Raw genomic sequence first — 23708 nt, 5'->3', positions numbered from 1 at the left:
AATTAGGTTTATTTTCCCGTTTTTGGGGGAGGGAGCAAAGGAAATTAATAGAAGGAGGTGTGAGAGTGAGTGAGCGAGTGAGCGAGTGAGAGGCTCAGTTGGTAGAACGTGGCGCTTGCAACGCCAGGGTTGTGGGTTCGATTCCCACAGGGGAACAATATGAAAAATGTAGGCACTCACTGCTGTAAGTCACTCTGGATAAGAGTGTAAGCTAAATGACTAAAATGTAAATAGTGAGAGAGAGAGGAGTAAGCGAACAGATATGACCTCAATCATTAAGAGTGATCTAAAATAGAGAAAGAAGTCCAAATGTCAGGCTGGTTAAAGAGGAGAGACATGCTGGGAGGAAGTTAATGCCATCACTATATTATCAAGCAACAGTGGGAATATAAACCTCTGCCTTAGCAACACGCACCAATTACTAGCCAAACAAGGAGAGGGAGCCTAGCCAACAGGGTCATGGTACAACAATTATTTGTATTTATTATGGATCCCCATTAGCTGCTGCCAGCAGCTACTCTTCCTGGGGTCCAGCAAAATTAAGGCAGTTTATACAATTTGAAAACAATACATTCACAGATTTCACAACACACTGTTTGCCTTCAGGCCCCTTCTTCACCACTACCACATATCTTCAGTACAAAACGTGTACATAGTGCGGCAGGTAGCCTAGTGGTTAGAGTGCTGGGCCAGTAACCAAAAGGTTGCTGGATCGAATCCCCGAGCTGACAAGGTAAAAATCTGTCGTTCTGCCCCTGAACAAGGCAGTTAACCCACTGTTCCCCGGTAGGCCGTCATTGTAAATAAGAATTTGCTCTTAACTGACTTGCCTAGTTAAATAAAGGTTAAATATATATATTTTTATGTTATCGTGCGTGTGTGTACACATGCATGTGTCTATGTTTGTGTTGCATCACAGTCTGCTATTCCATAAGGTGTGTTTTTATTTGAGGGGAAAGTTCAGCTTTCTGAAGTTCCTCATCTCTAGTTCGAACTTTGAAGTGCCATTGTGGGACAAATGTGGCGTCTGTGATAGTACATACACACACACACTCCACTTAACAGTAGAACCGCTGGGCCTCGAGGGACCCCTCTTCAAGCTAGTGAGTAGTCATTCTGACTGCAACATTCTAACACTGTAATTAATACATTTCATATAGGCGATCACAAAAATGTTAATTTGGTTGTGTTTATGATGGTCTCAGGTAACATGAGAACAATAGCATTTTCATTAGTTTATGTTACTGTAGACTATATGTAAAACATGTCAATAATAAAACAAAAAATAATGAATCAAGTGTTCAATCAATTGTATTTTTGGAGGCTGTGGTACAACTATTAAACAGAAAGCATGTGTGCTGGATAGGGTTGCACATTTTGGGGAATATTCAGAAGTGGAAACTTTGCGGGAATTAACGGGAATATATGCAAATTAATATTAATACCATTTAAATGTAGTTGTTTTTTGCATTGTATATGTTTACCATATGGAGACAGAAACATAAACCTTTTACCTTATCATAAGTAGACATAAAGCCCTTGCTTGGAAGTGTACTCCGCCAGACTGCCAAGAACCTTGTCCTCATCCAGGCCAAGGTGTCGAGACACGGTAGTGACGACTCCATTGGCCTTGTTGATCTCTGCACCAGACAGGATGGGGGGGTCCAACATGTACGCTGCAGTGTGAATGGGCTTCAGGCAGAAGTCTTCATGCTTTTTGATGTATTTCAGAACTGCAGTTTCCTCTGCTTGGAGCAACATTGAAGTGGGCAGGGCAGTACGGATTTTGTTCTCTTACATCTGCAAGCAGAGTCTGAACATCAGACAGGATGGCATTGTCTCCCGCAATCAGTGCAATGGCTACTGCAAAAGGTTTCAGGCTGCTTACCAGTGTCGCCCAAAATACATTATCCAGGAAGATCCTCTTGATGGGGCTGTCCATATCGGCAGACTGTGATATGGCCATTTCATGGAGAGACGCCTTCCCCTCCAGGAGACTGTCAAACATGATGACAACACCACCCCAACGAGTGTTGCTAGGCAGCTTCAATGTGGTGCTCTTATTCTTCTCACTTTGCTTGGTGAGGTAGATTACTGCTATAACTTGATGACCCTGTTTCCTTGGCTCTCTTGCAGAGTGTATGCATGGTTTTCAGTGCATGATGTCCTTGAGGAGCAGATTCAATGCATGAGCAGCACAACCAATGGGTGTGATGTGAGGGTAGGACTCCTCCACTTTAGACCAAGCAGCCTTCATGTTCGCAGCATTGTCTGTCACCAGTGCAAATACCTTCTGTGGTCCAAGGTCATTGCCTGTGAGCATCAGAGGTGAACCAGTTGCATACACAGCTCGAGCAAGACATTCATCAGCATTTCTCTGACTATGTTCCTCCATTGAGTCAAAAAAACGTCCGATTCCAGGAGGACCATGAGCTGTTGCTATCGATAAGGTGTCTGAGTCATAATTTTCACCTCGAATAGAAGTAGAGGGACTTCTGTCAGAGGTTGCTTGTTGTGAGCACTGAGGGAACTTTATGCACTTGGCCAGATGATTCTGCATCTTTCTTGCATTCTTCACATATGATTTGGCACGGCACTTGCAAATGTACACAACTTTTCCTTCTACATTAGCTGCAGTGAAACGTCTCCAAACATCAGATGGTGCCTGTGGCATTTTCCTGTAAAGATTAGAAAAATATGAGTAAAAAAACACAAATACAATTCCATGTACAGATAAATAGTTAAGAAGTTAGATTAAACATGGGGCAGCAGGTAGAGTGTTGGGCCAGTTACTGAAAGGTTGCTAGATTGAATCCCCGAGCTGACAAGGTAAAAATCTGTCGTTCTGCCCCTGAACAAGGCACTGATCCTAGGCCGTCATTGTAAATAAGAATTTGTTCTTAACTGACTTGCCTAGTTAAATAATGGTAAAATTAAAACAAACTCCTTTGTAAGATAAATGTTTTTCAAATGAAACCTGTATGGAAATGGGTGAATAAAACACCCAGTTAGCAGGCAAGCTAAAACCCACCTGGTAGCAAAAACTAACTAGCAGAAACTGTTAACAAGTTAGAAATTATTTAAACACACTTTGCTGTAGGCTACTATATACTAGTTAACAAAAAATGATGCGTGTCATATAAAATATATTCACTCCACCCAGTATTGTATTCAAAACTTACCAGAAAGCATGTAGTCCTTGGCTCAGACAGTGTAGTAGTATGGGCTCAATAGCATCTCATTAGTGTGCAAGATCTTGAGAATCAGCTGTACATGTGATGGAAGAATGCACTGTGCATGCAGAGGGTTTCATTTCCATTGAATTGGGGATAGTTTAACCAAAATATGCCACAAAACCTAGAATTGCCTTGTGTATCCCACAAAAAAGGTTCACCGTTATAAGCTAACTGTTTTGATTTATTTAAGCAAAATTCCCTGGCGTAACTTTCCATGGAAAATGTTCGGAAATTTCCTGGAAAGTTTCCGACCCTTTGCCACCCTAGTGTTGGAACACCCTAACATATCATTTTTACAAGGGCAAAATAAAAATACCCCAACTACCAAGATGCACAGTCAACAAGACCAACGGTCAAATTATGAAAACATCAGTAGCCACATTATAAAGCACAAAGTGTCCTTGATAAATAGTGAAAATCTGCACAAATTCACCAATGACATTACAATGAATAGAAGTGTCGATTTGACAGCAGTCAAAAATAGTAAATTATTGTCAGCTTGTGCTTACATGGTGTGCATCTTCACGTAACGGCATCAGTTGGAGCGTGTCCATGTCACAAACAAGGAAAGCTGGTAAGTGTGTGTTGCTGAGATGTAGGGCCTGCTCTCTCAGTGATGAGATTTTGTGCTGCTAATCGGCGCGTAGCATTGTCACCAGCTTGTTCTATCATTTCCTCTCTCCTGTCTCACCGTTTCATTGGTGGAGGCGCAGGCACCTGCTCAGTGCATACCGTTACGGCTGAGGATCAGAATAAATCAGCAGAGATGCCAGGATATGCATTTCTTCCTCACCATCCGAGTCGTTTTCATTCAGATCTCGTAGCAGAGCTAACGCAGCATGTACATCCCATGCGTCTTTGTCTTCTTGCCATTGTAAATTACGGACGCTCACACTGTGTATTACAAGTAGACCAGAGTAGACTGATAAAAGTGCTTGGATTCAGTAGACTGATAGAGTAAATACCATATAGAGATTGTAATTAGAATATATCAATAGAATGACCCGCCCTGCTCTTCATTCAACCACTGGTGATGACCTAGGCCTAATTATGCATCCTCTTCCCCTCACTCATCAACTCAACCTTTCTCCCTCATCATACTTTCACTTCATTTATTTAATCTGTTGTTGTATCTTTGAAATTAGTGTCGATATAGTTTAACCGGTTCAGTTTCGTGGAAATTATCAGCGTGATTATCAACGGACCACGGCACCTTCAATTCAACTGTCGGGAGGGGCAACGGAGGAAAACCTTTCAAAAAAATGACATTCCCTCCTAAAACGGATTAATATTAAGATTCTAAGAATGACAGTGTGTGATAGACTTACTTAGGAAAAGTCAAGATGAGGGAGGGGGTCAGGACATTAAAAATGGCAGAGTAATAAACTCAGCAAAAAAAGAAACATCCTCACTGTCAACTGCATTTATTTTCAGCAAACTTAACATGTGTAAATATTTCTATGAACATAAAATTCAACAACAGACAAACTGAACAAATTCCACCAGACATGTGACTAACAGAAATGGAATAATGTGTCCCTGAACAAAGGGGGGGTCAACATCAAAAGTAACAGTCAGTATCTGGTGTGGCCACCAGCTGCATTAAGCACTGTAGTGCATCTCCTCCTCACGGACTGCACCAGATTTGCCAGTTCTTGCTGTGAGATGTTACCCCACTCTTCCACCAAGGCACCTGCAAGTTTCCGGACATTTCTGCATTTCTGGGGGGGAAAATGGCTCTAGCCCTCACCCTCCAATCCAACAGGTCCCAGATATGGGATTGAGATCTGAGCTCTTCGCTGGCCATGGCAGAACACTGACATTCCTGTCTTGCAGGAAATCACGCACAGAACAAGCAGTATGGCTGGTGGCATTGTCATGCTTGAAGGTCATGTCAGGATGAGCCTGCAGGAAGGGTACCACATGAGGGAGGAGGATGTCTTCCCTGTAACGCACAGCGTTGAGATTTCCTGCAATGACAACAAACTCAGTCCGATGATGCTGTGACACACCGCCCCAGACCATGACGGACCCTCCACCTCCAAATCGATCCCGCTCCAGAGTACATGCCTCGGTGTAACGCTCATTCCTTCGACGATAAACGCAAATCCGACCTTCATCCCTGGCGAGACAAAACCGTGACTCGTCAGTGAAGAGCACTTTTTGCCAGTCCTGTCTGGTCCAGCGACGGTGGGTTTGTGCCCATAGGCGACGATGTTGCCGGTGATGTCTGGTGAGGACCTGCCTTACAACAGGCCTACAAGCCCTCAGTCCAGCCTCTCTCAGCCTATTGCGGACAGTCTGAGCACTGATGGAGGGATTGTGCGTTCCTGGTGTAACTCGGGCAGTTGTTGTTGCCATCCTGTACCTGTCCCACAGGTGTGATGTTCGGATGTACCGATCCTGTGCAGGTGTTGTTACAGCTGTCCGTCCTGTCTCCCTGTAGCTCGGTCTTAGGTGTCTCACAGTACGGACATTGCAATGTATTGCCCTGGACACACCTGCAGTCCTCATGCCTCCTTGCAGCATGCCTAAGGCACATTCACACAGATGAGCAGGGACCCTGGGCATCTTTCTTTTGGTGTTTTTCAGAGTCAGTAGAAAGGCCTCTTTAGTGTCCTAAGTTTTCATAACTGTGACCTTAATTGCTTACCGTCTGTAAGCTGTTAGTGTCTTAAGGACTGTTCCACAGGTGATTGTTCATAAATTGTTTATGGTTCATTGAACAAGCACGGGAAACAATGTTTAAACCCTTTACAATGAAGGCCTGTGAAGTTATTTGGATTTTTACAAATTATCTTTGAAAGACAGGGTCCTGAAAAAGGGAAGATGCTCACACTGGTTCTGGTGTTAAATTACTGCTCTAGTGGTTCTGGTGTTAAACACAGTGGCACTCAGAGACACCTACTGCCACATTCACCACACATCACAGTGACACCTGGACTCACCACTGTGTCCCACTTAATTCAACGTAGGCATGCCTGGTGGTGACAGGAACAACCTGAGAAGTGAGACCTGTGTCTGTCTGTCCCTGTCTCAGTGGCATCCTCGCTGAGCCTCTTTTTTTCTCCCACAGTATTTAGGGGCCACCACAGGTCAACCCCAATCAGACGGAACAGCAGTGAGTGCTGACAAAGCAGAGGAGAAGAGGGACAGAGAGGAGAAAGAGATAAGAGCTGTGTGGTATTTGAGAGGAAGAGGAGAGTAGAGGTAAATAGAGCCTAGGAGGTCGAGAGAGAGAATAGGTAAATATAGAGGATAGAGGTCAAGAGAGAGAGCAGAGGAAGTAAATATAGAGGAGAGGTCAAGAGAGAGAATAGAAGAGGTAAATATAGAGGATAGAAGTCAAGAGAGAGAGAGAGAGAATATGAGGTCGAGAGCGAAAAGAGTACTGCATATTTCTTTCACTCTGCAGCCTTTCTGCTCTGACGCCTCTCAGAGGAGTCTTCAGAAAATCTGCTCCCTGCAGCCACCCCGCCTTAAATGAGATAGGGCCGCCCGCAAATGAACACTCCACACATATTCTGTGTGTGTGTGTGTGAGAGAGAGAGTTATTCCTGAAGCCAATTTTGGGGGTTCTTCTGTATTGGTTGTGTGTTCTAACAGAGGTTGTAAGCAGCAGTAGCAGTTTCACTGCAGATCTCTAAATTTAATGAAGCATGGCACCATCTGGCCAGCTCAGTGGCGACACCAAACACACACACTAGGCTTGGGCGATATACCGTATACAGCGGGTTTTTTTTCGAAATAATGACGGCATGATCTTCAATACAGTATAATTTTTGTTGTTGTTGAGGCAACTCACAGGGGCTGTGGGGGTGCGTGCTATGGCACTGCTTATTTAAATAAAAGGTTCAATTAAAAAAAAAAATGAACTAGACAAGTCAGTTAAGAACAACTTCTATTGACGGCCTACCCCGGCCAAACCCGAACGACGCTGGGCCAATTATGCGCCGCCCTATGGGACTCCCAATCACGGACGGATGTGATACAGCCTGGATTCGAACCAGGGACTGTAGTGATGCCTCTTGCACTGAGACTCAGTGCCTTACACTTAACTTATAGTGGTGCAGCGGTCTAACTATAAGAAATCTTAGAGGTGTCAAATACAGTGCCTTGCGAAAGTATTCGGCCCCCTTGAACTTTTCGACCTTTTGCCACATTTCAGGCTTCAAACATAAAGATATAAAACTGTAATTTTTTGTGAAGAATCAACAACAAGTGGGACACAATTATGAAGTGGAACGAAATGTATTGGATATTTCAAACTTTTTTAACAAATAAAAAACTGAAAAATTGGCAGTGCAAAATTATTCAGCCCCCTTAAGTTACTTTGTAGCGCCACCTTTTGCTGCGATTACAGCTGTAAGTCGCTTGGGGTATGTCTCTATCAGTTTTGCACATCGAGAGACTGAAATTTTTGCCCATTCCTCCTTGCAAAACAGCTCGAGCTCAGTGAGGTTGGATGGAGAGCGTTTGTGAACAGCAGTTTTCAGTTCTTTCCACAGATTCTCGATTGGATTCAGGTCTGGACTTTGACTTGGCCATTCTAACACCTGGATATGTTTATTTGTGAACCATTCCATTGTAGATTTTGCTTTATATCATTGTCTTGTTGGAAGACAAATCTCCGTCCCAGTCTTTTGGTCTTTTGCAGACTCCATCAGGTTTTCTTCCAGAATGGTCCTGTATTTGGCTCCATCCATCTTCCCATCAATTTTAACCATCTTCCCTGCCCCTGCTGAAGAAAAGCAGGCCCAAACCATGATGCTGCCACCACCATGTTTGACAGTGGGGATAGGGTGTTCAGGGTGATGAGCTGTGTTGCTTTTACGCCAAACATAACGTTTTGCATTGTTGCCAAAAAGTTCAATTTTGGTTTCATCTGACCAGAGCACCTTCTTCCACATGTTTGGTGTGTCTCCCAGGTGGCTAGTGGCAAACTTTAAACGACACTTTTTATGGATATCTTTAAGAAATGGCTTTCTTCTTGCCACTCTTCCATAAAGGCCAGATTTGTGCAGTATACGACTGATTGTTGTCCTATGGACAGAGTCTCCCACCTCAGCTGTAGATCTCTGCAGTTCATCCAGAGTGATCATGGGCCTCTTGGCTGCATCTCTGATCAGTCTTCTCCTTGTATGAGCTGAAAGTTTAGCGGGACGGCCGGGTCTTCGTAGATTTGCAGTGGTCTGATACTCCTTCCATTTCAATATTATCGCTTGCACAGTGCTCCTTGGGATGTTTAAAGCTTGGGAAATCTTTTTGTATCCAAATCCGGCTTTAAACTTCTCCACAACAGTATCTCGGACCTGCCTGGTGTGTTCCTTGTTCTTCATGATGCTCTCTGCGCTTTAAACGGACCTCTGAGACTATCACAGAGCAGGTGCATTTATACGGAGACTTGATTACACACAGGTGGATTCTATTTATCATCATTAGTCATTTAGGTCAACATTGGATCATTCAGAGATCCTCACTGAACTTCTCGAGAGTGTTTGCTGCACTCAAAGTAAAGGGGCTGAATAATTTTGCACGACCAATTTTTCAGTTTTTTATTTGTTAAAAAAGTTTGAAATATCCAATAAATTTCGTACCCACTTCATGATTGTGTCCCACTTGTTGTTGATTCTTCACAAAAAATTACAGTTTTATATCTTTATGTTTGAAGCCTGAAATGTGGCAAAAGGTCGAACAGTTCAAGGGGGCCGAATACTTTCGCAAGGCACTGTAAATGGTGTCCAGCTCAGGACTCCAGCTATGGATTTAGTTTGCTAACTTGCTAACTAAGTGGCTAGATGTCAAGATCAAGCTTCTTGGTTACAGCAGAGACATTCAATCCCCTTCTGGATCAAGATCCCTGTTGCCTAAATTGTTTTGTGCACTTCCGGTAATACTGTATACCCTGGTATGGTATGGACATCTGGATACAACCCTAACACACACACACACACACACACACGACAGGAATGATAGAGGAGGGAATGAGTGAACTACTGCAAAGTGAGACCCAGGTAAGTTCATAGGTCACTAAATGCCTGTGACAGCTTCACATTATTGGCTTTGACCAACGGTCAATTCATTCATAACTCCACACCTTGACTCTTCAGTTTGTACTACATTCAACACTACCAGTTAAGTTTAAAACAATCCAATCTTAGGCTAGCTGGTCATGACACCTCTATTCCAGCACAGGTTCCTGATCACAAGTAGTCTGCTAAACACCATCGCAGTTCAATTACCTTTGATGGCGAACCTGTGAAAAAGCCTTCTGTGCCGACATCTCTTTCAATTAAAAGATAATGGTGGACCTTTTCCCCATAAATTCAAATGAATAGAAAACTCAATGATAGAAAGAAAATATCAAAAAAGTAGACATGACATATTAAGGATAAAAAATGTGCAGAGAAGGAAGATTTGATATCCTTGAGAGAAGAGAAGGCCAATGCCTCAGAGTAGAGAGTTAACCTACTGTACCATTCACCTTCCAACTCAGACCTTACAGAGTAGAGTTAACCTACTGTACCATTCACCTACCAACTCAAAGACCTTAAATGCAGACCAAACCAGCTCTGCCCGTGCATCTGCATGTGCCACCGCGCATGTGTTAATTGTGTCTATCCCCACCAGACACCTTCATGACACGCAGGTTAAAAAAACCAATAATATTAATTCGGGGAGAGGTCGAAACACACATGAAACATTCATGGACATTTAGCTAGGTTGCTGTTGCTAGATAATTTGTCCTGGGAGATGAACATTGGGTTGTTATTTTATCTAAAATGCACATGGTGCTTTTCTGTTTTTGCTGGATCTTTGAACAAGTCTGACCCATGTTGAGTCACGCAAAATCATGTGTTCTCTACTCTGACAACTATCCACAGATAAAAAAGGGGAAACCTAGTTTGTTTATCTCCTCATTCATTATTCTTCTATGGATTTTATATGGTGGTTGGCAACCAACTTTAAGGTGCATTACCACCGCCAAATGGACTGAGTGTGGACCTCCATCTTTCATTCACTCACGTGTGTATATGCTCCTAAAAACCAATGAGGAGATGGGAGAGACGGGACTTGCAGCGTGTCACACGCCCAAATTAGAACCAAGTTCTATTTTAGTGCCTGGCTATGCAGACGCTCGTTGGCGCTCGCGAGTAATTAGGATGAAATGATTGAATAACGTGTACATTTATTTTGCAACGCAGGCGGTGTGGTCAGCATGTTAGGCCCATCTGTTAACAGCTACAGTTGCTGAAAATCCACATCCAACATCCTGGAGACACTCTGTTCCAAACTGTATGCTGGCCATTTGCATCAACCACCTCTTCCCCCTCCACCATTTTGAAAAGTGAACATTCACACAATGTCTTCAGGCCTAAACATGAGTGAGTCCCACAGCAAAGGGAGTTAAACATCTTATAGGTCAAAAGTAGTGCACTAAATAGGGAATAGGGTGCCATTAGGGCCTCAGCCCTGGGAGATGCGGCAGGACTAAACATGAGCGAGTCACACAGCAAAGGGAGTTAAACATCTTATAGTGGATTATCTTCTCCAAGTCTCACTCCCACGACTCGTTGGCTCTCCTAAAGCCAAATGAAAACACAAACATCATTAAAAAAAAGTCAGAGGAGAGAACTTGGTGGGGACACGACATTAAGGGAAATATTGATTCTGTCCATCCAAGCAGCACAGCATCATGGTCAATAAAGCGCCGTACTTTCCTTTAATGGTGTTGCTTCCCAAATGGCACCCTATTCCCTATATAGTGCACTAAATGTTACCAGAACCCTATGGGCCCTGGTCAAAAGTAGCACACTATATACGGAATAGGGTGCCATTTGGGACTCAACAGTGGGAGATGCGACAAGCACTACCTCTTCCCATCCCTGTTGCTTCAGCCAACAATGCCATATAAACCAAGACAGATGCTCGTTCTAAATTCTATTTTATTATGGCTGACAGGAAATACATTTCTTTATCAATAGCAATTTGTCTAGGTTAGTGCCTGGGCCCGACTGGAAAGACCAGCCAGATCAACAAAGATGACCCGTAAAGCTGTTTTACTAATGTTTACGCCACGGTATTAAGAGGGACACACACACATCGTTGGAGAGCATGCGTGCTGGCAAACAGCTTACAGATGATTGATTTTTAATTTTGAATGACCGTTGTTCACAAAAAAGCACCTAAAACAGTGAAGAAGTAAACCAAATAAGTGGAGGTCTTGAGGCAGTCTGAGCGAGCCCACAGCGACATCACCATCATAATGAACAGAATTAATTGCAGCCCACAATTTACACTCAATTGGTACAGTACGTTTACTTCTCTGAATAGAGGTCCATACACAGCACACATTTACGTCAATAAAAGACAAAACAACTCAAAAACAAAACAATGATCTTTGTCCCTGTGAATAGCCTCCCTTAAAACACACCTCAAAAAACTTTAATAGCCATAGCCTAATGCTAGCACCTCCCATTCACTCTATAGGGGCATTTCCCATCCATACTGTAATAGCAGCTACATTAAGCGCTAGGCTAAACGACTTAGTCATTCACTGGTAGGTCTTTGGAGCCCATCCAGTACCATTAGAGGGGAATGATGTGTTTATCAGACTTGATGGGACATGCACCTGCTCTATTGTGGCAAAGTGGGGAGGAAAAGGGAGTTTTGTACCCCAAATGGCACCCTATTTCCTACATAGTGCACTACTTTTGACCAGAGTGCAATGGCTACACCTACGGGCCCTGGTAAAAATTAGTGCACTATATAGTGAATAGGGAGCCATTTGGGATGCAGCCGAGAAGTGGGGAAGGCGCTGGGAAGGAAGCCACGATGCCTCATCAAGGCTGGCTAATAGATCACCCACTCAGCACCCAGGAAATTACATCTCGATGGCGCCCTCTCCCAGGCATGATTAATTGAGCCCCAAAAAAAGGATAGGAGGTAAGGGGGACGAAATAAACGCTGATGTGCTTCGGAAGATAAATAGATTGAACACATGTGGGAGAAGGGATGAATCTGACCTTTTTTACTATTAATGGAACACAGAATTGGCAGGAGGTTTCTGCAAAAGTGTGCTTTCTCTCCCTTTCTTTTGGAATAAGGAAATTATACAGTACATTCAGAAAGTATTCACACCCAATGACTTTTTCCACAGTTTGTTGTGTTCCAAAGTGAGATTAAAATGGATTGAATTGCCATTTGTCGTCAAAGATCTAGACCAAATACTCAAGTCAAAGAAAAATTCTCACATTCTCAAAAATTATATGAAAAGTAAAACACTAATATACTGCATCTTGATTATATAAGTACTCAACCATGTTAGAATCACCTTTGGCAGCGATTACAGCTGTGAGTCTTTCTGGGTAAGTCTAAGAGCATTCCACACCTGGAATGTGCAACGTTTTCCCATTATCATTTTCAAAATTCTTGAAGCTCTCAAATTGGTCAATAAAAGTAAAAACTAACTCAGCCAATCAGGAACATTCACTGTCCTCTTGGTAAGCAACGTCAGCACAGATTTGGCCTTGTGTTTCAGGTTATTGCCCTGCTGAAAGGTGAATTCATCCCCCAGTGCCTGGTGAAAATAACTCTTCAGTCCCAAAAGATTAAAAGAATACCCATAACATGATGCAACCACCACTATGCTTGAAAATATGGAGAGTGGTACTCAGTAATGTGTTATATTAGATTTGCCTCAAACATAACACTTTGTATTCAGGAAAACAATTGAATTGCTTTGCCACATTTTTTGCAGTATTACTTCGGATGCATGTTTTGGAATATTTTTATTCTGTACAAGCTTTGTTCTTTTCACTCTGTCAATAAGGTTAGTCTTGTGGAGTAACTACAATGTTGTTGATCCAACCCCAGTTTTTAATCACAGCCATTAAACTATGCAAATGTTTTAAAGTCACCATTGGCGTCATGGTGAAATCCCGGAGCGGTTTCCTTTCTGAGTTAGGAAGGAGTCTGTATCTTTGTTGTGACTTGGTGTATTGGCACACCATCCAAAGTGTAATTAATAACTTCACCATGCTCAAAGGGATATTCAATGTCTAATTTGCTTATTTTTACCCATTGACCAACAGGTGCCCTTCTTTGCAAGTCATTGGAATTTGAAATTCACTGCTCGACTGAGGGACCTTACAGATAATTGTGTGTGGGTTACAGAGATGAGGTAGTCATTCAAAAATCATGTTAAACAACTTATTAGGTGAATTGTTAAGCAAATGTTTGCTACTGAACGCATTTAGGCCTGCCATAACAAAGGGGTTGAATACATATTGACGCAAGACATGTCAGCTTTTCATTTCTTATTCAATTTGTAAAATTCTCGAAAAACATAATTCCAATTTGAAATGGGGTATTGTGTGTAGGCCAGTGACAACAAATCTCAATTTAATCCATTTTAAACTCAGGCTGTAACACAACAAAATGTGGAAAAAGTCAAGGGGTGTGAATACTTTCTGAAGGCACTGTAAATACAGCATGAAATACCCTTGATATATTTTTTCACATTTATTTTACTAAGTCAATATGTATTCATTGACAATGTTTTGGGGTCAAACTGGTGGCAGTTGTGAAAAAACGTCAATAGTTGGAAGAGTTGCAGTTGTAATTTAAAATAATGTCATTGTTGGTTAGATGCTTTTTTTCATTAATTAGGCTATTTTCTCTTGAACCATACCCACTGGGAAAACACTGGTTGAATCAATGCTGTTTCCACAGAGAAACTCATGGACAATAGACAAAAAAAATGAAGACATTTTTTCATTATTCAAGTATAAATTACCAAAAAGACTGTGCGATTGCCATATATTTTCTGTTAATGACCAAAATGACTGAAGATTCCAGTAACTTTGGTAAATTACCGTTTGGCTTCACAACCCTTCAAAGAATGCAACAAACCAAAGGACCAGTCAGAGAAGTAGAGGGTGTGGCTCAGTCCCATAGAGGTTAATGGAAGGGCTAAGGTCAGGGGTGGGGCTTAGACAGGATACATTCTAACACCTACTGCATTGCTTTGTATGAGGCTGTTCGAAGACAGTTACTGTACTACAGTAGACAGGTAAGGCTGATGTGGTGGTGTTTAACCATGGAGGTTCATAGGGACATGTGTGTGTCTCTCACCATGCTTGCAGCTCCTGCTCAGCCTTCGCCCTCTCCTTCAACAGGCCTTTCTGCAGATCCTCTGTGATCTTCTTCCTCAGCTCCTCTTCATCAACTATAGGAAAGAGACAGACAGATAGGCCAGGGTGAGGCACTGTGGACCAGTGTGTGTATGTGTGTGACATGTACTGTATGATGTGCCTGTTTACCATGCGTATGTTGACTAGCTGTGGGCAATAAAACATGGTGTGTGTACTGTGAGGGTAGTGAGGTGGGACTGGCCTCTAGCCTCTCTAGCCTCTCAGGCTCTCTAGCCTTATGAGCTATAAAGCCAGAAGAGATTAGAGGAGGGCTATACAGCCAGAAGAAAGGAGGGCTATACAGCCAGAGGGGAGAAGGGAGGGTTAGATCTGCCACGCAGGTGATTGGTGGTGCGCTATTAAAACCTCATCACATACTCACACACAACCTCCCCACACATTTTATATAGCTTTACTTTTTCCCCAATCTCCCAAACTCCTTGCATTTATGTTACTGGCGTCATGGCGTGTTTGACCGTGTGTCTTCTTGGTCCTATCTTGGCAGGTAATTAAGCATGAAAGTAAGACGTGGGGCGAGCTAAGAGGCCAAGACGTGCTCTGAAGGCAGAAGTGCCATGCGGTGTGTCGGTGCAGCAGCAACACTGCAGTGCTGGGAGAGAGAGAGAGGGGTGTGTGCTTACAGATGACTCAAGTGAGACTGGCGCATTACAGAGAGATGGGATAATCGCCATTGTCAGAGAGCCTCTTATTACCAGGTAGACCCGGTCGCAGTGTAACGGTGAAGGACACACACACACACACCGAAATTGGCTGGCTGGCTAACTCTCATTTGCTGAACAAGTGGAACACCTATGATCTCTAACACACTGTAGAGCAGAGCAGGAAAGCCCTTGGAGACGGTTTGTGACTGGAGCTTGTTACAGCCCAGCTTCTAGTCTGCTGGGTACCCCCCCCTTTAGTCCCGAGAAGGATAGGACCTAAAAGAAAAAATTATTAAAAATATTTTTAAAAAAGTAAAAATATATATATTTTTTTAAATAATAAAAATGCCTCTAATGGGGGGGATTGAGGAACAAGAGAGGGAGGGGAACAGACAGGGATAGAGGGATGAGTGTAGGAGGGAGGAAAATGAGGCATGAAGCCTCCCTAATCAATTCACCGGATCTGAGGTTCAGTTAGCTTGAGAGATGTCCTTGGCAAGGCGCTTCTGTGTGTGTGTGTGAGCATGCGGAGTACCCCCCTAGGAGTGCAGTAGTCTCAGTCTCTTGAGTTAATTCAACTCTCAGGCTAACAGAGCCCAGGCACAAGCAGGTGTCCTTCCATGTGTTAGCTAAATAGTGCATAATAGTCAACCTGACTCATTACTATGACCCCTCCTTGGTTCAGGTGAGTCATTATCTCAGACCGGATTGACACATTAAAATAGACGAGCATGCCATTGCAGCTCTGTTACAATAATTCTAATGGGGCCTTAAGTCAATGGGAACTTTTATGTTCCCTTTGAGTATCAACGAAGGGGTCTACAGCCTCCCCTCCTGTCTTTCCTGTGCCCTCTACTGACTGTCGCATCAATAAAAACAGAGACTAGAATCCTTCCAAAAGAAAGTGTCAAAAAGGAGGGTCTAAGTACCTTCTCATCAAGGCCAAGAATAGATAGCTTCTTGTTACCGTGAAGATGCCTGGGCTCAATACCATATTTCTCTGCGGGCAAGGCATTAATCAAACAGTGGGTTGAGGGTAATGGATGCCGGGGTTAGGGGCCCCTCCATGTATCATCTCTCCGGGAAGCTGATATTTGATAAGTGAATTAAAGATACGGTTCTTAAAACAGAAAAGAGCTCCACAGGTAGTACTCTGGAGTCCCAGCCTGCTGCAAGTAAGGTCAATCCTATTTCTCCCGCTCTCTCATTTTCTCCTTCTCTCTGTCTAACCACCTGCCTCTCTTTCTGTCTCTCCTTCCCCTTTGTTTCTCCTTCCATCTCTTTTCCTTCCTCTCCCTCCTGTTCTCCCCCCCTCTCCAACCTAATTTCAGAGAACAGAATGAGAGCGTAAAGGCGGGTAGACAGAGAGCCGTCCGTAGAAACTTGGAGAGAGAATGCTAAGGGAATGTTGTCATGTTGTGCAAAAAACATGCGGCAAATAGTGTATTCCTCAGCGTACACAACACTGACCATCTGAAATGGTCAACTGCAGGGCTCTCTAGAGGATGGTGTGGTCTCCACAGCACATCACAGGGGGGCAAACTACCTGCCCTCCAGGACACCTACGGCACCCAATGTCACAGGAAGGCAAAAAATATCATCAAGGACATCAACCACCCGAGCCACGGCCTGTTCACCCAGCTACCATCCAGAAGGCTAAGTCAGTACAGGTGCATCAAAGCTGGGACTGGGAGACAGAAGCTGTTTTTCAATCTCAAGGCCATCAGACTGTTAAATAGCCACCACTAGCCGGCTACTCAACCCTGCACCTTAAAGGCTGCTGCCCTATATACATAGAATCACTGGTCACTTAATAATGGAACACTAGTTCCTCGTTTACATACTGCTTTCCTCATCTCATATGTATATACTGTATGTTAGTCAATGCCACCGAGATATTGCGCAATCTGATATTAATATATTTCTTAATTCCATTATTTTAGATGTGTGCATTGTTAGATATTACTCCATTGTTGTAGCTTGGAACACAAGCATTTCGCTACTCCAGCAATAACATCTGCTAAATATGTTATTGACCAATAAAATATAATATGATTTTGATGATGCTAATCAGTCAAGAAAGTTTGAAAACATGGTAAACAAATGACTGCAATCACTTCAATTGACCCTGAAAGTGAGTAGGCCCAGCACAACTGTCACCAAGAATACGTCAGAAACACTAGCTGTAGAGCTAACTGCTGACAGCAACCAACACATTATCTGAAGCAGGCTGAGTGTTGGAAGACTACAGAGAAATAAACCTGTGTTATCGGTCTTGACTGGAATCAATTTTACAGCCTCCCCAGACTACACTTACATTATCATTGGATGTTATGTAGCGTTTGGCCTGACTCAACAGTTCTGGTGGTCTTACACAATTTTGTGAAGACTATGGACCAAACTGCGTAGGTCTGCAATTACAACCCTCCTCATCATTATCATACTCCATGTTCTCCCCGTACTTCCCTACTCCGAGGAAAAGGGAGTCAGCCGTAGAATGGGTTCTGATAGGATAAACATGTCAAGGGTCCTTCAAGGATCCTTCGGGCACTCCGTTGGCTAGGCGGGGGTCATAGACAATTCCAGATCAACAGAGCCCCCATGTCAATCCTGAGTAGAACATGGAAATGTTAAAGAGATTAAAAACTGATCTTTGAGATTTTTTCCCCCATTTAAACCCCGATGAGAAAAAAAAAAACTGCTAGAAAGGAGCTGTTTCTTGGCAAAGGGAGATAGACGGGAGGCAAACTGCGCTTCTCATCAGACGTTTCATTAACCCCGTGACCCGCATAGAGGGCATAATCTGCAACATTACCACTTCTGCACGCCTCACCACCACGTTGCAGACGCACTGTTTCCAACACCTTCAAAAAGAAAAACTACCCTCGTAGCCGCTGTCTCGTGCAAAAACGTCCATCTATTCATTTCACTAATTCGCTCCCCCACCTTCGCCTGTTTGTAACGCCAGGGTTGTGGGTTCGATTCCCACGGGGGACCAGTACGGGGGGGAAAAAAATGTATGAAATGTATAAGAGCGTCTGCTAAATGACTAAAATGTAATGTAATCACAAGAATAACTGATCACTTCCCATTTGATGATGAAGACCAGGGAAGCCATTTTAGAGGGAGAATTATGCGTTGGCGGGTGTTTTATACCGCTCCACTCACCTTACAACTCTCTCTCCCTAGTCATCTATAAGCAGGCTATTAGGCCGGGCTAGCCAGTATGTGGGCGCAGGAGTATGAATATTTATAACCTGCATAGAGCGGTGTAGGAGACTCAACCTTGACCATACTGTAATCAGCACACACGCGACTAGGTCGTGATTTAGAGACAGCCAAGAGGTCTAACTCCATACCACCACTCGTGGGCACACAATCAACACCGCCCCCTCCCCTCATTAAATTGCAACCTTTATGAAAATGTGGTATTGGGCTCGAGCCTTGGTGACTGTTTAACAAGACTTGCAGAGTTGCAAGATAGCAGAGTTTTTCAAAAAGGTAAGACGCGATCGATACGCCAAGTTTACTTTTTCCTGTTGAGTGCATTTAAACAGTGTATAAAACATCAGGAACACCTCTTTCCATGACTGACCAGCTGAAAGCTATGATACCTTATTGATGTCACCTGTTAAATCCACTTCAATCAGTGTAGATGAAGGGGAGGAGACAAGTTAAAGAACATGGATTGTGTATGTGCGCCATTCAGAGGGTGAATGGTCAAGACAAAAAATGTAAGTGGTCTTGAACGGGGTATGGTAGTATGTGCCAGGTGCACTGGTTTGAATGTGTCAATAACTGCAACGCTGCTGGGTTCGTCACGGCCAACAGTTTCCCTTCTGTATCAAGAATGGCCCACCACCCAAAGTACATCCAGACAATCTCACACAACTGTAGGAAGCATTGGAGTCAAGATGGACCAGCATCCCTGTGGAACGCTTTTGACACCTTGTAGTCTATGCCTGACAAATTGAGGCTATTCTGAGGGCAAATGGGGGTGCAAGTCCATATTAGGAAGGTGTTCCTAATGTTTTGTGCACTAAGTGTATAATGAACATGGGACAACCTTTAAAACATGTATCCTTTCTTTCAATGTCGACTTACATCACTGTGCTTGTAGGCCACACGTTGAGAAGAATTTGAAGCCGTCACAAGAACACAACGAATGAAGGTTATAGCACTATAGAAAAGCTCCACCTGTGTACTGCAGTCATCTAATAACCAAACCACCATGCACCTGACGAACCCCTGACATAAAAAAAATTATAGTACTTTCTACCACACATACTGAGGGAGGGAAGGAAGAGGAGAGAGAGAAATCTTTTTCCTCCAACTCAAAGCTCATTAGTCAGATGTGAGTGTTATTACTGTCTGGTGACGTGGGCAGGAACAGAACACAACTCTTACTCTGATTGCAATGGTAACCTGTGTGGAAATTAATATGCAGCTCTGCATTACCTAACATACCAACTTAGGTAAGTTAGGAGAGAAACTGAAACTGACTCATGCACCAAAACGTACAACTTGATTTGTACTTGGTTAAACTGACTTATTAATGCGTCTGGGGTCTGTTACTTTCACCTAAATTCAAAAAGACACGTGGTCCAACCATGACCCGTATCGAAAGATGTGGAGCTCAAATCAACGGTTAAAAACAAAACTACACTGCCAAAAACACTAGCTCCTTGGAGACCTTTGCCTCATCTCAAATGTTAAGTCTGGACATACTGTATACATGCTGTACTGGGGCGGCAGGTAGTCTAGTGGTTAGGGTGGCGAGCCAGCAACCATAAGTTTGAAAGTTAGAATCCCGGGTCCAACTGGAAAAATGTGGCGGGAAGTGAGCTGGCAACCGGAGGGTTGCTGGTATCAAATCCTACATGCCATTTCCTGCCATTGAGCGAGGCACTTAACACCCCACAACAAGAGCTCCTTGCGTGTCCAGTGTGGCATCCTACCGCACCTCTCCAAAACCTGTATTGGTATGTAAGCATGTGTGTCTTAAAAAGCAGAAGTCAAATTTCAGTTGGACCTTCTGTGCAATTAACCAATAAAGTGATCTTAATATGATGATGAATAGGGTGAAAATGACACGCAGGGCTAATAGACCTCTCATCTGTTAGTACTATAAACAAGGGTCCTTTACTGGCCGAAAAGGAGAAAAAAAATTAAATAGAAAAAGCGTATTACCTTTTCAAAGACACTAAAGACAATTCTTAAAATGTTGCTTTTTAAGTGGAACTAACTGACCATTTTTTTCCAATAATACACAATCCCCCAAAAACAGTTCATACAAATCCCTGATAAAAAAAATGTGAGACATTGCCGTGTTTATCTTTTAATCTGCAAAGCAATTAACGTGGACAATAGGGAGTGATTTTTTTGACAGACAGAAAAACGGAGAGCGATTGCGTGAATGGCCGGGCGCTAATGAAAACAAATTTATACAAAAGTGTTTTTGTTAAGAACGTGTGAGTAGCATGCTGTTACAAGACCAATTGTATTAACAATGTCCTCAAGTAGAGAGCCCAAACAGCATATTAAGAAAGACCTGATAGCGTTAACTTACAGTACAGCATGGCTGACAGTTGATAAGTGGCTTGGGAGTTTTGCTAGGGAGATTTCTATTCCAGATGAACACTTAAGCAGCAAATGCACGCCCACAGCCTTTTCATAATGATGCCCGGCTGATTTGTTGTGTGAAACTGAGGAGGTGTCGTTTTAATCACCAGAGGCAGTGCAGCATGCCTTTAAGATGGCCACTTTTTAATTATCACACCCATTGTTTGCCGTCAAGGATGGGGAAACCTCTTCGCCCACCGTTGTCATCATCTGTGATGGAACCTCCCACGTCCCCATCGTTTCCTGCCTTACCTTCAACAGTCCTTTCCCTATGGCAAAAACCTGATACACTCCGATACCAGTGTAAGGTGACCCTTAACATGCAAGATGCAAAGCATCCCTAAGCAAATGGGCTAGTGGATGGAAAGAATGCATCTCATTTAACAGTGAAAAACAGTCAAATTTGCTAAAGGATTTCCACAAAACAGAGGAGGAAAAAATGGCAATGGTTTCTGCTGCCTAGTGGGCTAAAATATAGGAAATGGGCTTAAGTGCGGCATCAATTCATTAGCTTTATTACAAGTAAGAATTCATCGTTTCATTAGCGCTTTGGCGATGCCAATGAATCATAATACCAGAGGCCACTGTGAGCGGAATCCTGAGAACGAAGACTAATTACAATCAGAGGGGAGAGAACATTTGTGCTGTATGCGTGGGCTGACTTAAAAGTAAGGTCAAGATTCCCAAATGATCATCGAGTATAGATCCCAAAAACTGGACTTCTAACCCACTGAACAGTGTGATGCCTGGGGTCATGACTGTGACCTGCTGTGTGAACATGTCAATTTAAGCCAAATTGCTTTAGCTCATTTCAGAGGAAGTGGAGGCAGCAATACGATTGACCACCTCTGAATTAGTTACGAGGTGGTCAAATACCAGCACACAGTGCAATAATCCAACTGAACCAGTAAATTAACTGACAATCTCATTGACAGGTTGAGTGGTGTGAATGAATGTATGCGTGTCAGGTAAGCATGGTGCCACCGAGACCCTTATGGCAACCCTTGGTTGTGATCTTTACAAAATAATTATTTTGGATGCAGCAGTTGTTAGCTAGGATGCTAACAATCATTGATATAGGGTGTAGCAAAGGCTAGCCAAATGTGTTTTTTAAGTATAATGCAGTTGATTTGCGATGATGACAAACATAGTAAGCAGGACATTCATACAAGCCTTAAAATCCAATTATAATCCAAAAGTAGTGTGAAATGCACTCAAGCAACATTTTTGCTGCCGTTCTATAACAACTCCCCCTTGTTTTGCCACCAACTTGCGTGCGTCACCCTCGTGCAGCAATGTTTGTAAACACATTAAGGAGACCCTTATGTCTGTACGCTATAGTAGAACTCACCTGCATGTGCTGCTGGAGGTGCTGCAGCCACTGGTTCTGGCTCTAGGGTGGGAGGAGGAAGAGGGGGGCCAACAACTTCCACTGGTTCTGGGGCAGGAGGAGGAGCAAAAGCTTCCACTGGGGGCTGAGGAGGAGGGGCAATGGGTTCACAAGGGGGAGGAGCAATTAATTCAGCTGGGGGAGGAGGCGGAGCGATGGGTTTGACTGCAGGCTGCAGGGAGAAAGCTTCCATTGGAGGAGCAGCAGACTCAACAGCAGGGGAGGAAGAGATGGATGCCAATGAAGAGGAAAGGGGAGGAGGAGCAATGGGTTCAATTACAGGTGGGGGAGGAGGTGCAATAAGCTCAATTACGGGAGGAGCAGCAGCAGTGGGTTTGATTACAGAAGGATCAGCAATGGGTTCGATTACAGGAGGACCAGCAACGGGTTTGATTACAGGAGGACCAGCAATGGGTTTGATTACAGGAGGAGAAGCAACGGGTTCGATTACAGGAGGAGAAGCAACGGGTTCGATTACAGGAGGAGCAGCAACGGGTTCGATTACAGGAGGAGCAGCAACGGGTTCGATTACAGGAGGACCAGCAACGGGTTCGATTACAGGAGGACCAGCAATGGGTTCGATTACAGGAGGAGAAGCAACGGGTTCGATTACAGGAGGAGCAGCAACGGGTTCGATTACAGGAGGAGCAGCAACGGGTTCGATTACAGGAGGAGCAGCAACGGGTTCGATTACAGGAGGAGCAGCAACGGGTTCGATTACAGGAGGAGCAGCAACGGGTTCGATTACAGGAGGAGCAGCAACGGGTTCGATTACAGGAGGAGCAGCAACGGGTTCGATTACAGGAGGAGCAGCAACGGGTTCGATTACAGGAGGAGCAGCAACGGGTTCGATTACAGGAGGAGCAGCAACGGGTTCGATTACAGGAGGAGCAGCAACGGGTTCGATTACAGGAGGAGCAGCAACGGGTTCGATTACAGGAGGAGCAGCAACGGGTTCGATTACAGGAGGAGCAGCAACGGGTTCGATTACAGGAGGAGAAGCAACGGGTTCGATTACAGGAGTAGAAGCAACAGGTTCGATTACAGGAGTAGAAGCAACAGGTTCGATTACAGGACGAGGTGCAGGTATGGTATTGAGTTCCACAGCAACAGGAGCGGGAACAGGGATAGGGGCCAGGGGTTCAACCTGTGGTGGGAGGGTTACCTGCTCAACAGATGCAGGTGGTTGAGGGGACGCCACAGGCTTTAAAGCAGCTAGGGTAGGAGGTGGGATCACCATGTCAATGATGGTCGGAGCTGCTACCTGTTCCATGGAGGGTGGAAGTGGAGGTGGGGCCACTACTTCAGTGACAGGTGCAGGAGGTTGAGGTGGTAGTGCGATGGGTTCTATGGGTGGAAGCGAGGTGATGGGATCGAAGGGGGGTCTGAGGGGAGGCACTGGAATGAGGGGGGAGGGAGCAGCAACAGGGGGTGGGACCTGTGGAAGGGAGGGGGGAAGAAGGGGAGCTATGGGCTCCCTCATTCGGTTGATGACATTCTCAGAGAGCTGCAGAAGAGAGAGAAGAGCAATATGTGAGAGAAAACCAACAGGAGAGAAAAAAGCTCAAATAACAAGGATACCAGATCTGAGCAACACTAAACA

The 23708-nt window shown here is 43.9% G+C and overlaps 1 protein-coding gene across 5 annotated transcripts in view; it reads right to left on the bottom strand.

Moving 5' to 3' along the window:
- The window catches only part of chchd3a (coiled-coil-helix-coiled-coil-helix domain containing 3a), a 99594-nt gene that overhangs the window by 74249 nt on the left and 1637 nt on the right, over positions 1 to 23708 (bottom strand). For 2 of the 5 annotated variants that reach the window (XM_045722270.1, XM_045722272.1), the window contains exons 2-4: positions 23271 to 23612; positions 22067 to 22277; positions 14373 to 14466 (exon numbers count right to left, since the gene is read on the bottom strand). In XM_045722270.1, coding sequence (XP_045578226.1) covers positions 14373 to 14466; positions 22067 to 22277; positions 23271 to 23612 — 647 coding nt within the window. The remainder of the gene's footprint in view (positions 1 to 14372; positions 14467 to 22066; positions 22278 to 23270; positions 23613 to 23708) is intronic. The other 3 variants (XM_045722273.1, XM_045722274.1, XM_045722275.1) reach the window with 3 other exon arrangements.

The sequence above is a fragment of the Salmo salar genome, chromosome ssa07 (assembly GCF_905237065.1).
Source record: "Salmo salar chromosome ssa07, Ssal_v3.1, whole genome shotgun sequence".
Classification (NCBI taxonomy): Eukaryota; Metazoa; Chordata; class Actinopteri; order Salmoniformes; family Salmonidae; genus Salmo; species Salmo salar.
The sequence above is the reverse complement of the archived record's forward strand: the minus strand, read 5'-3'. Positions and strand labels throughout refer to the sequence as shown.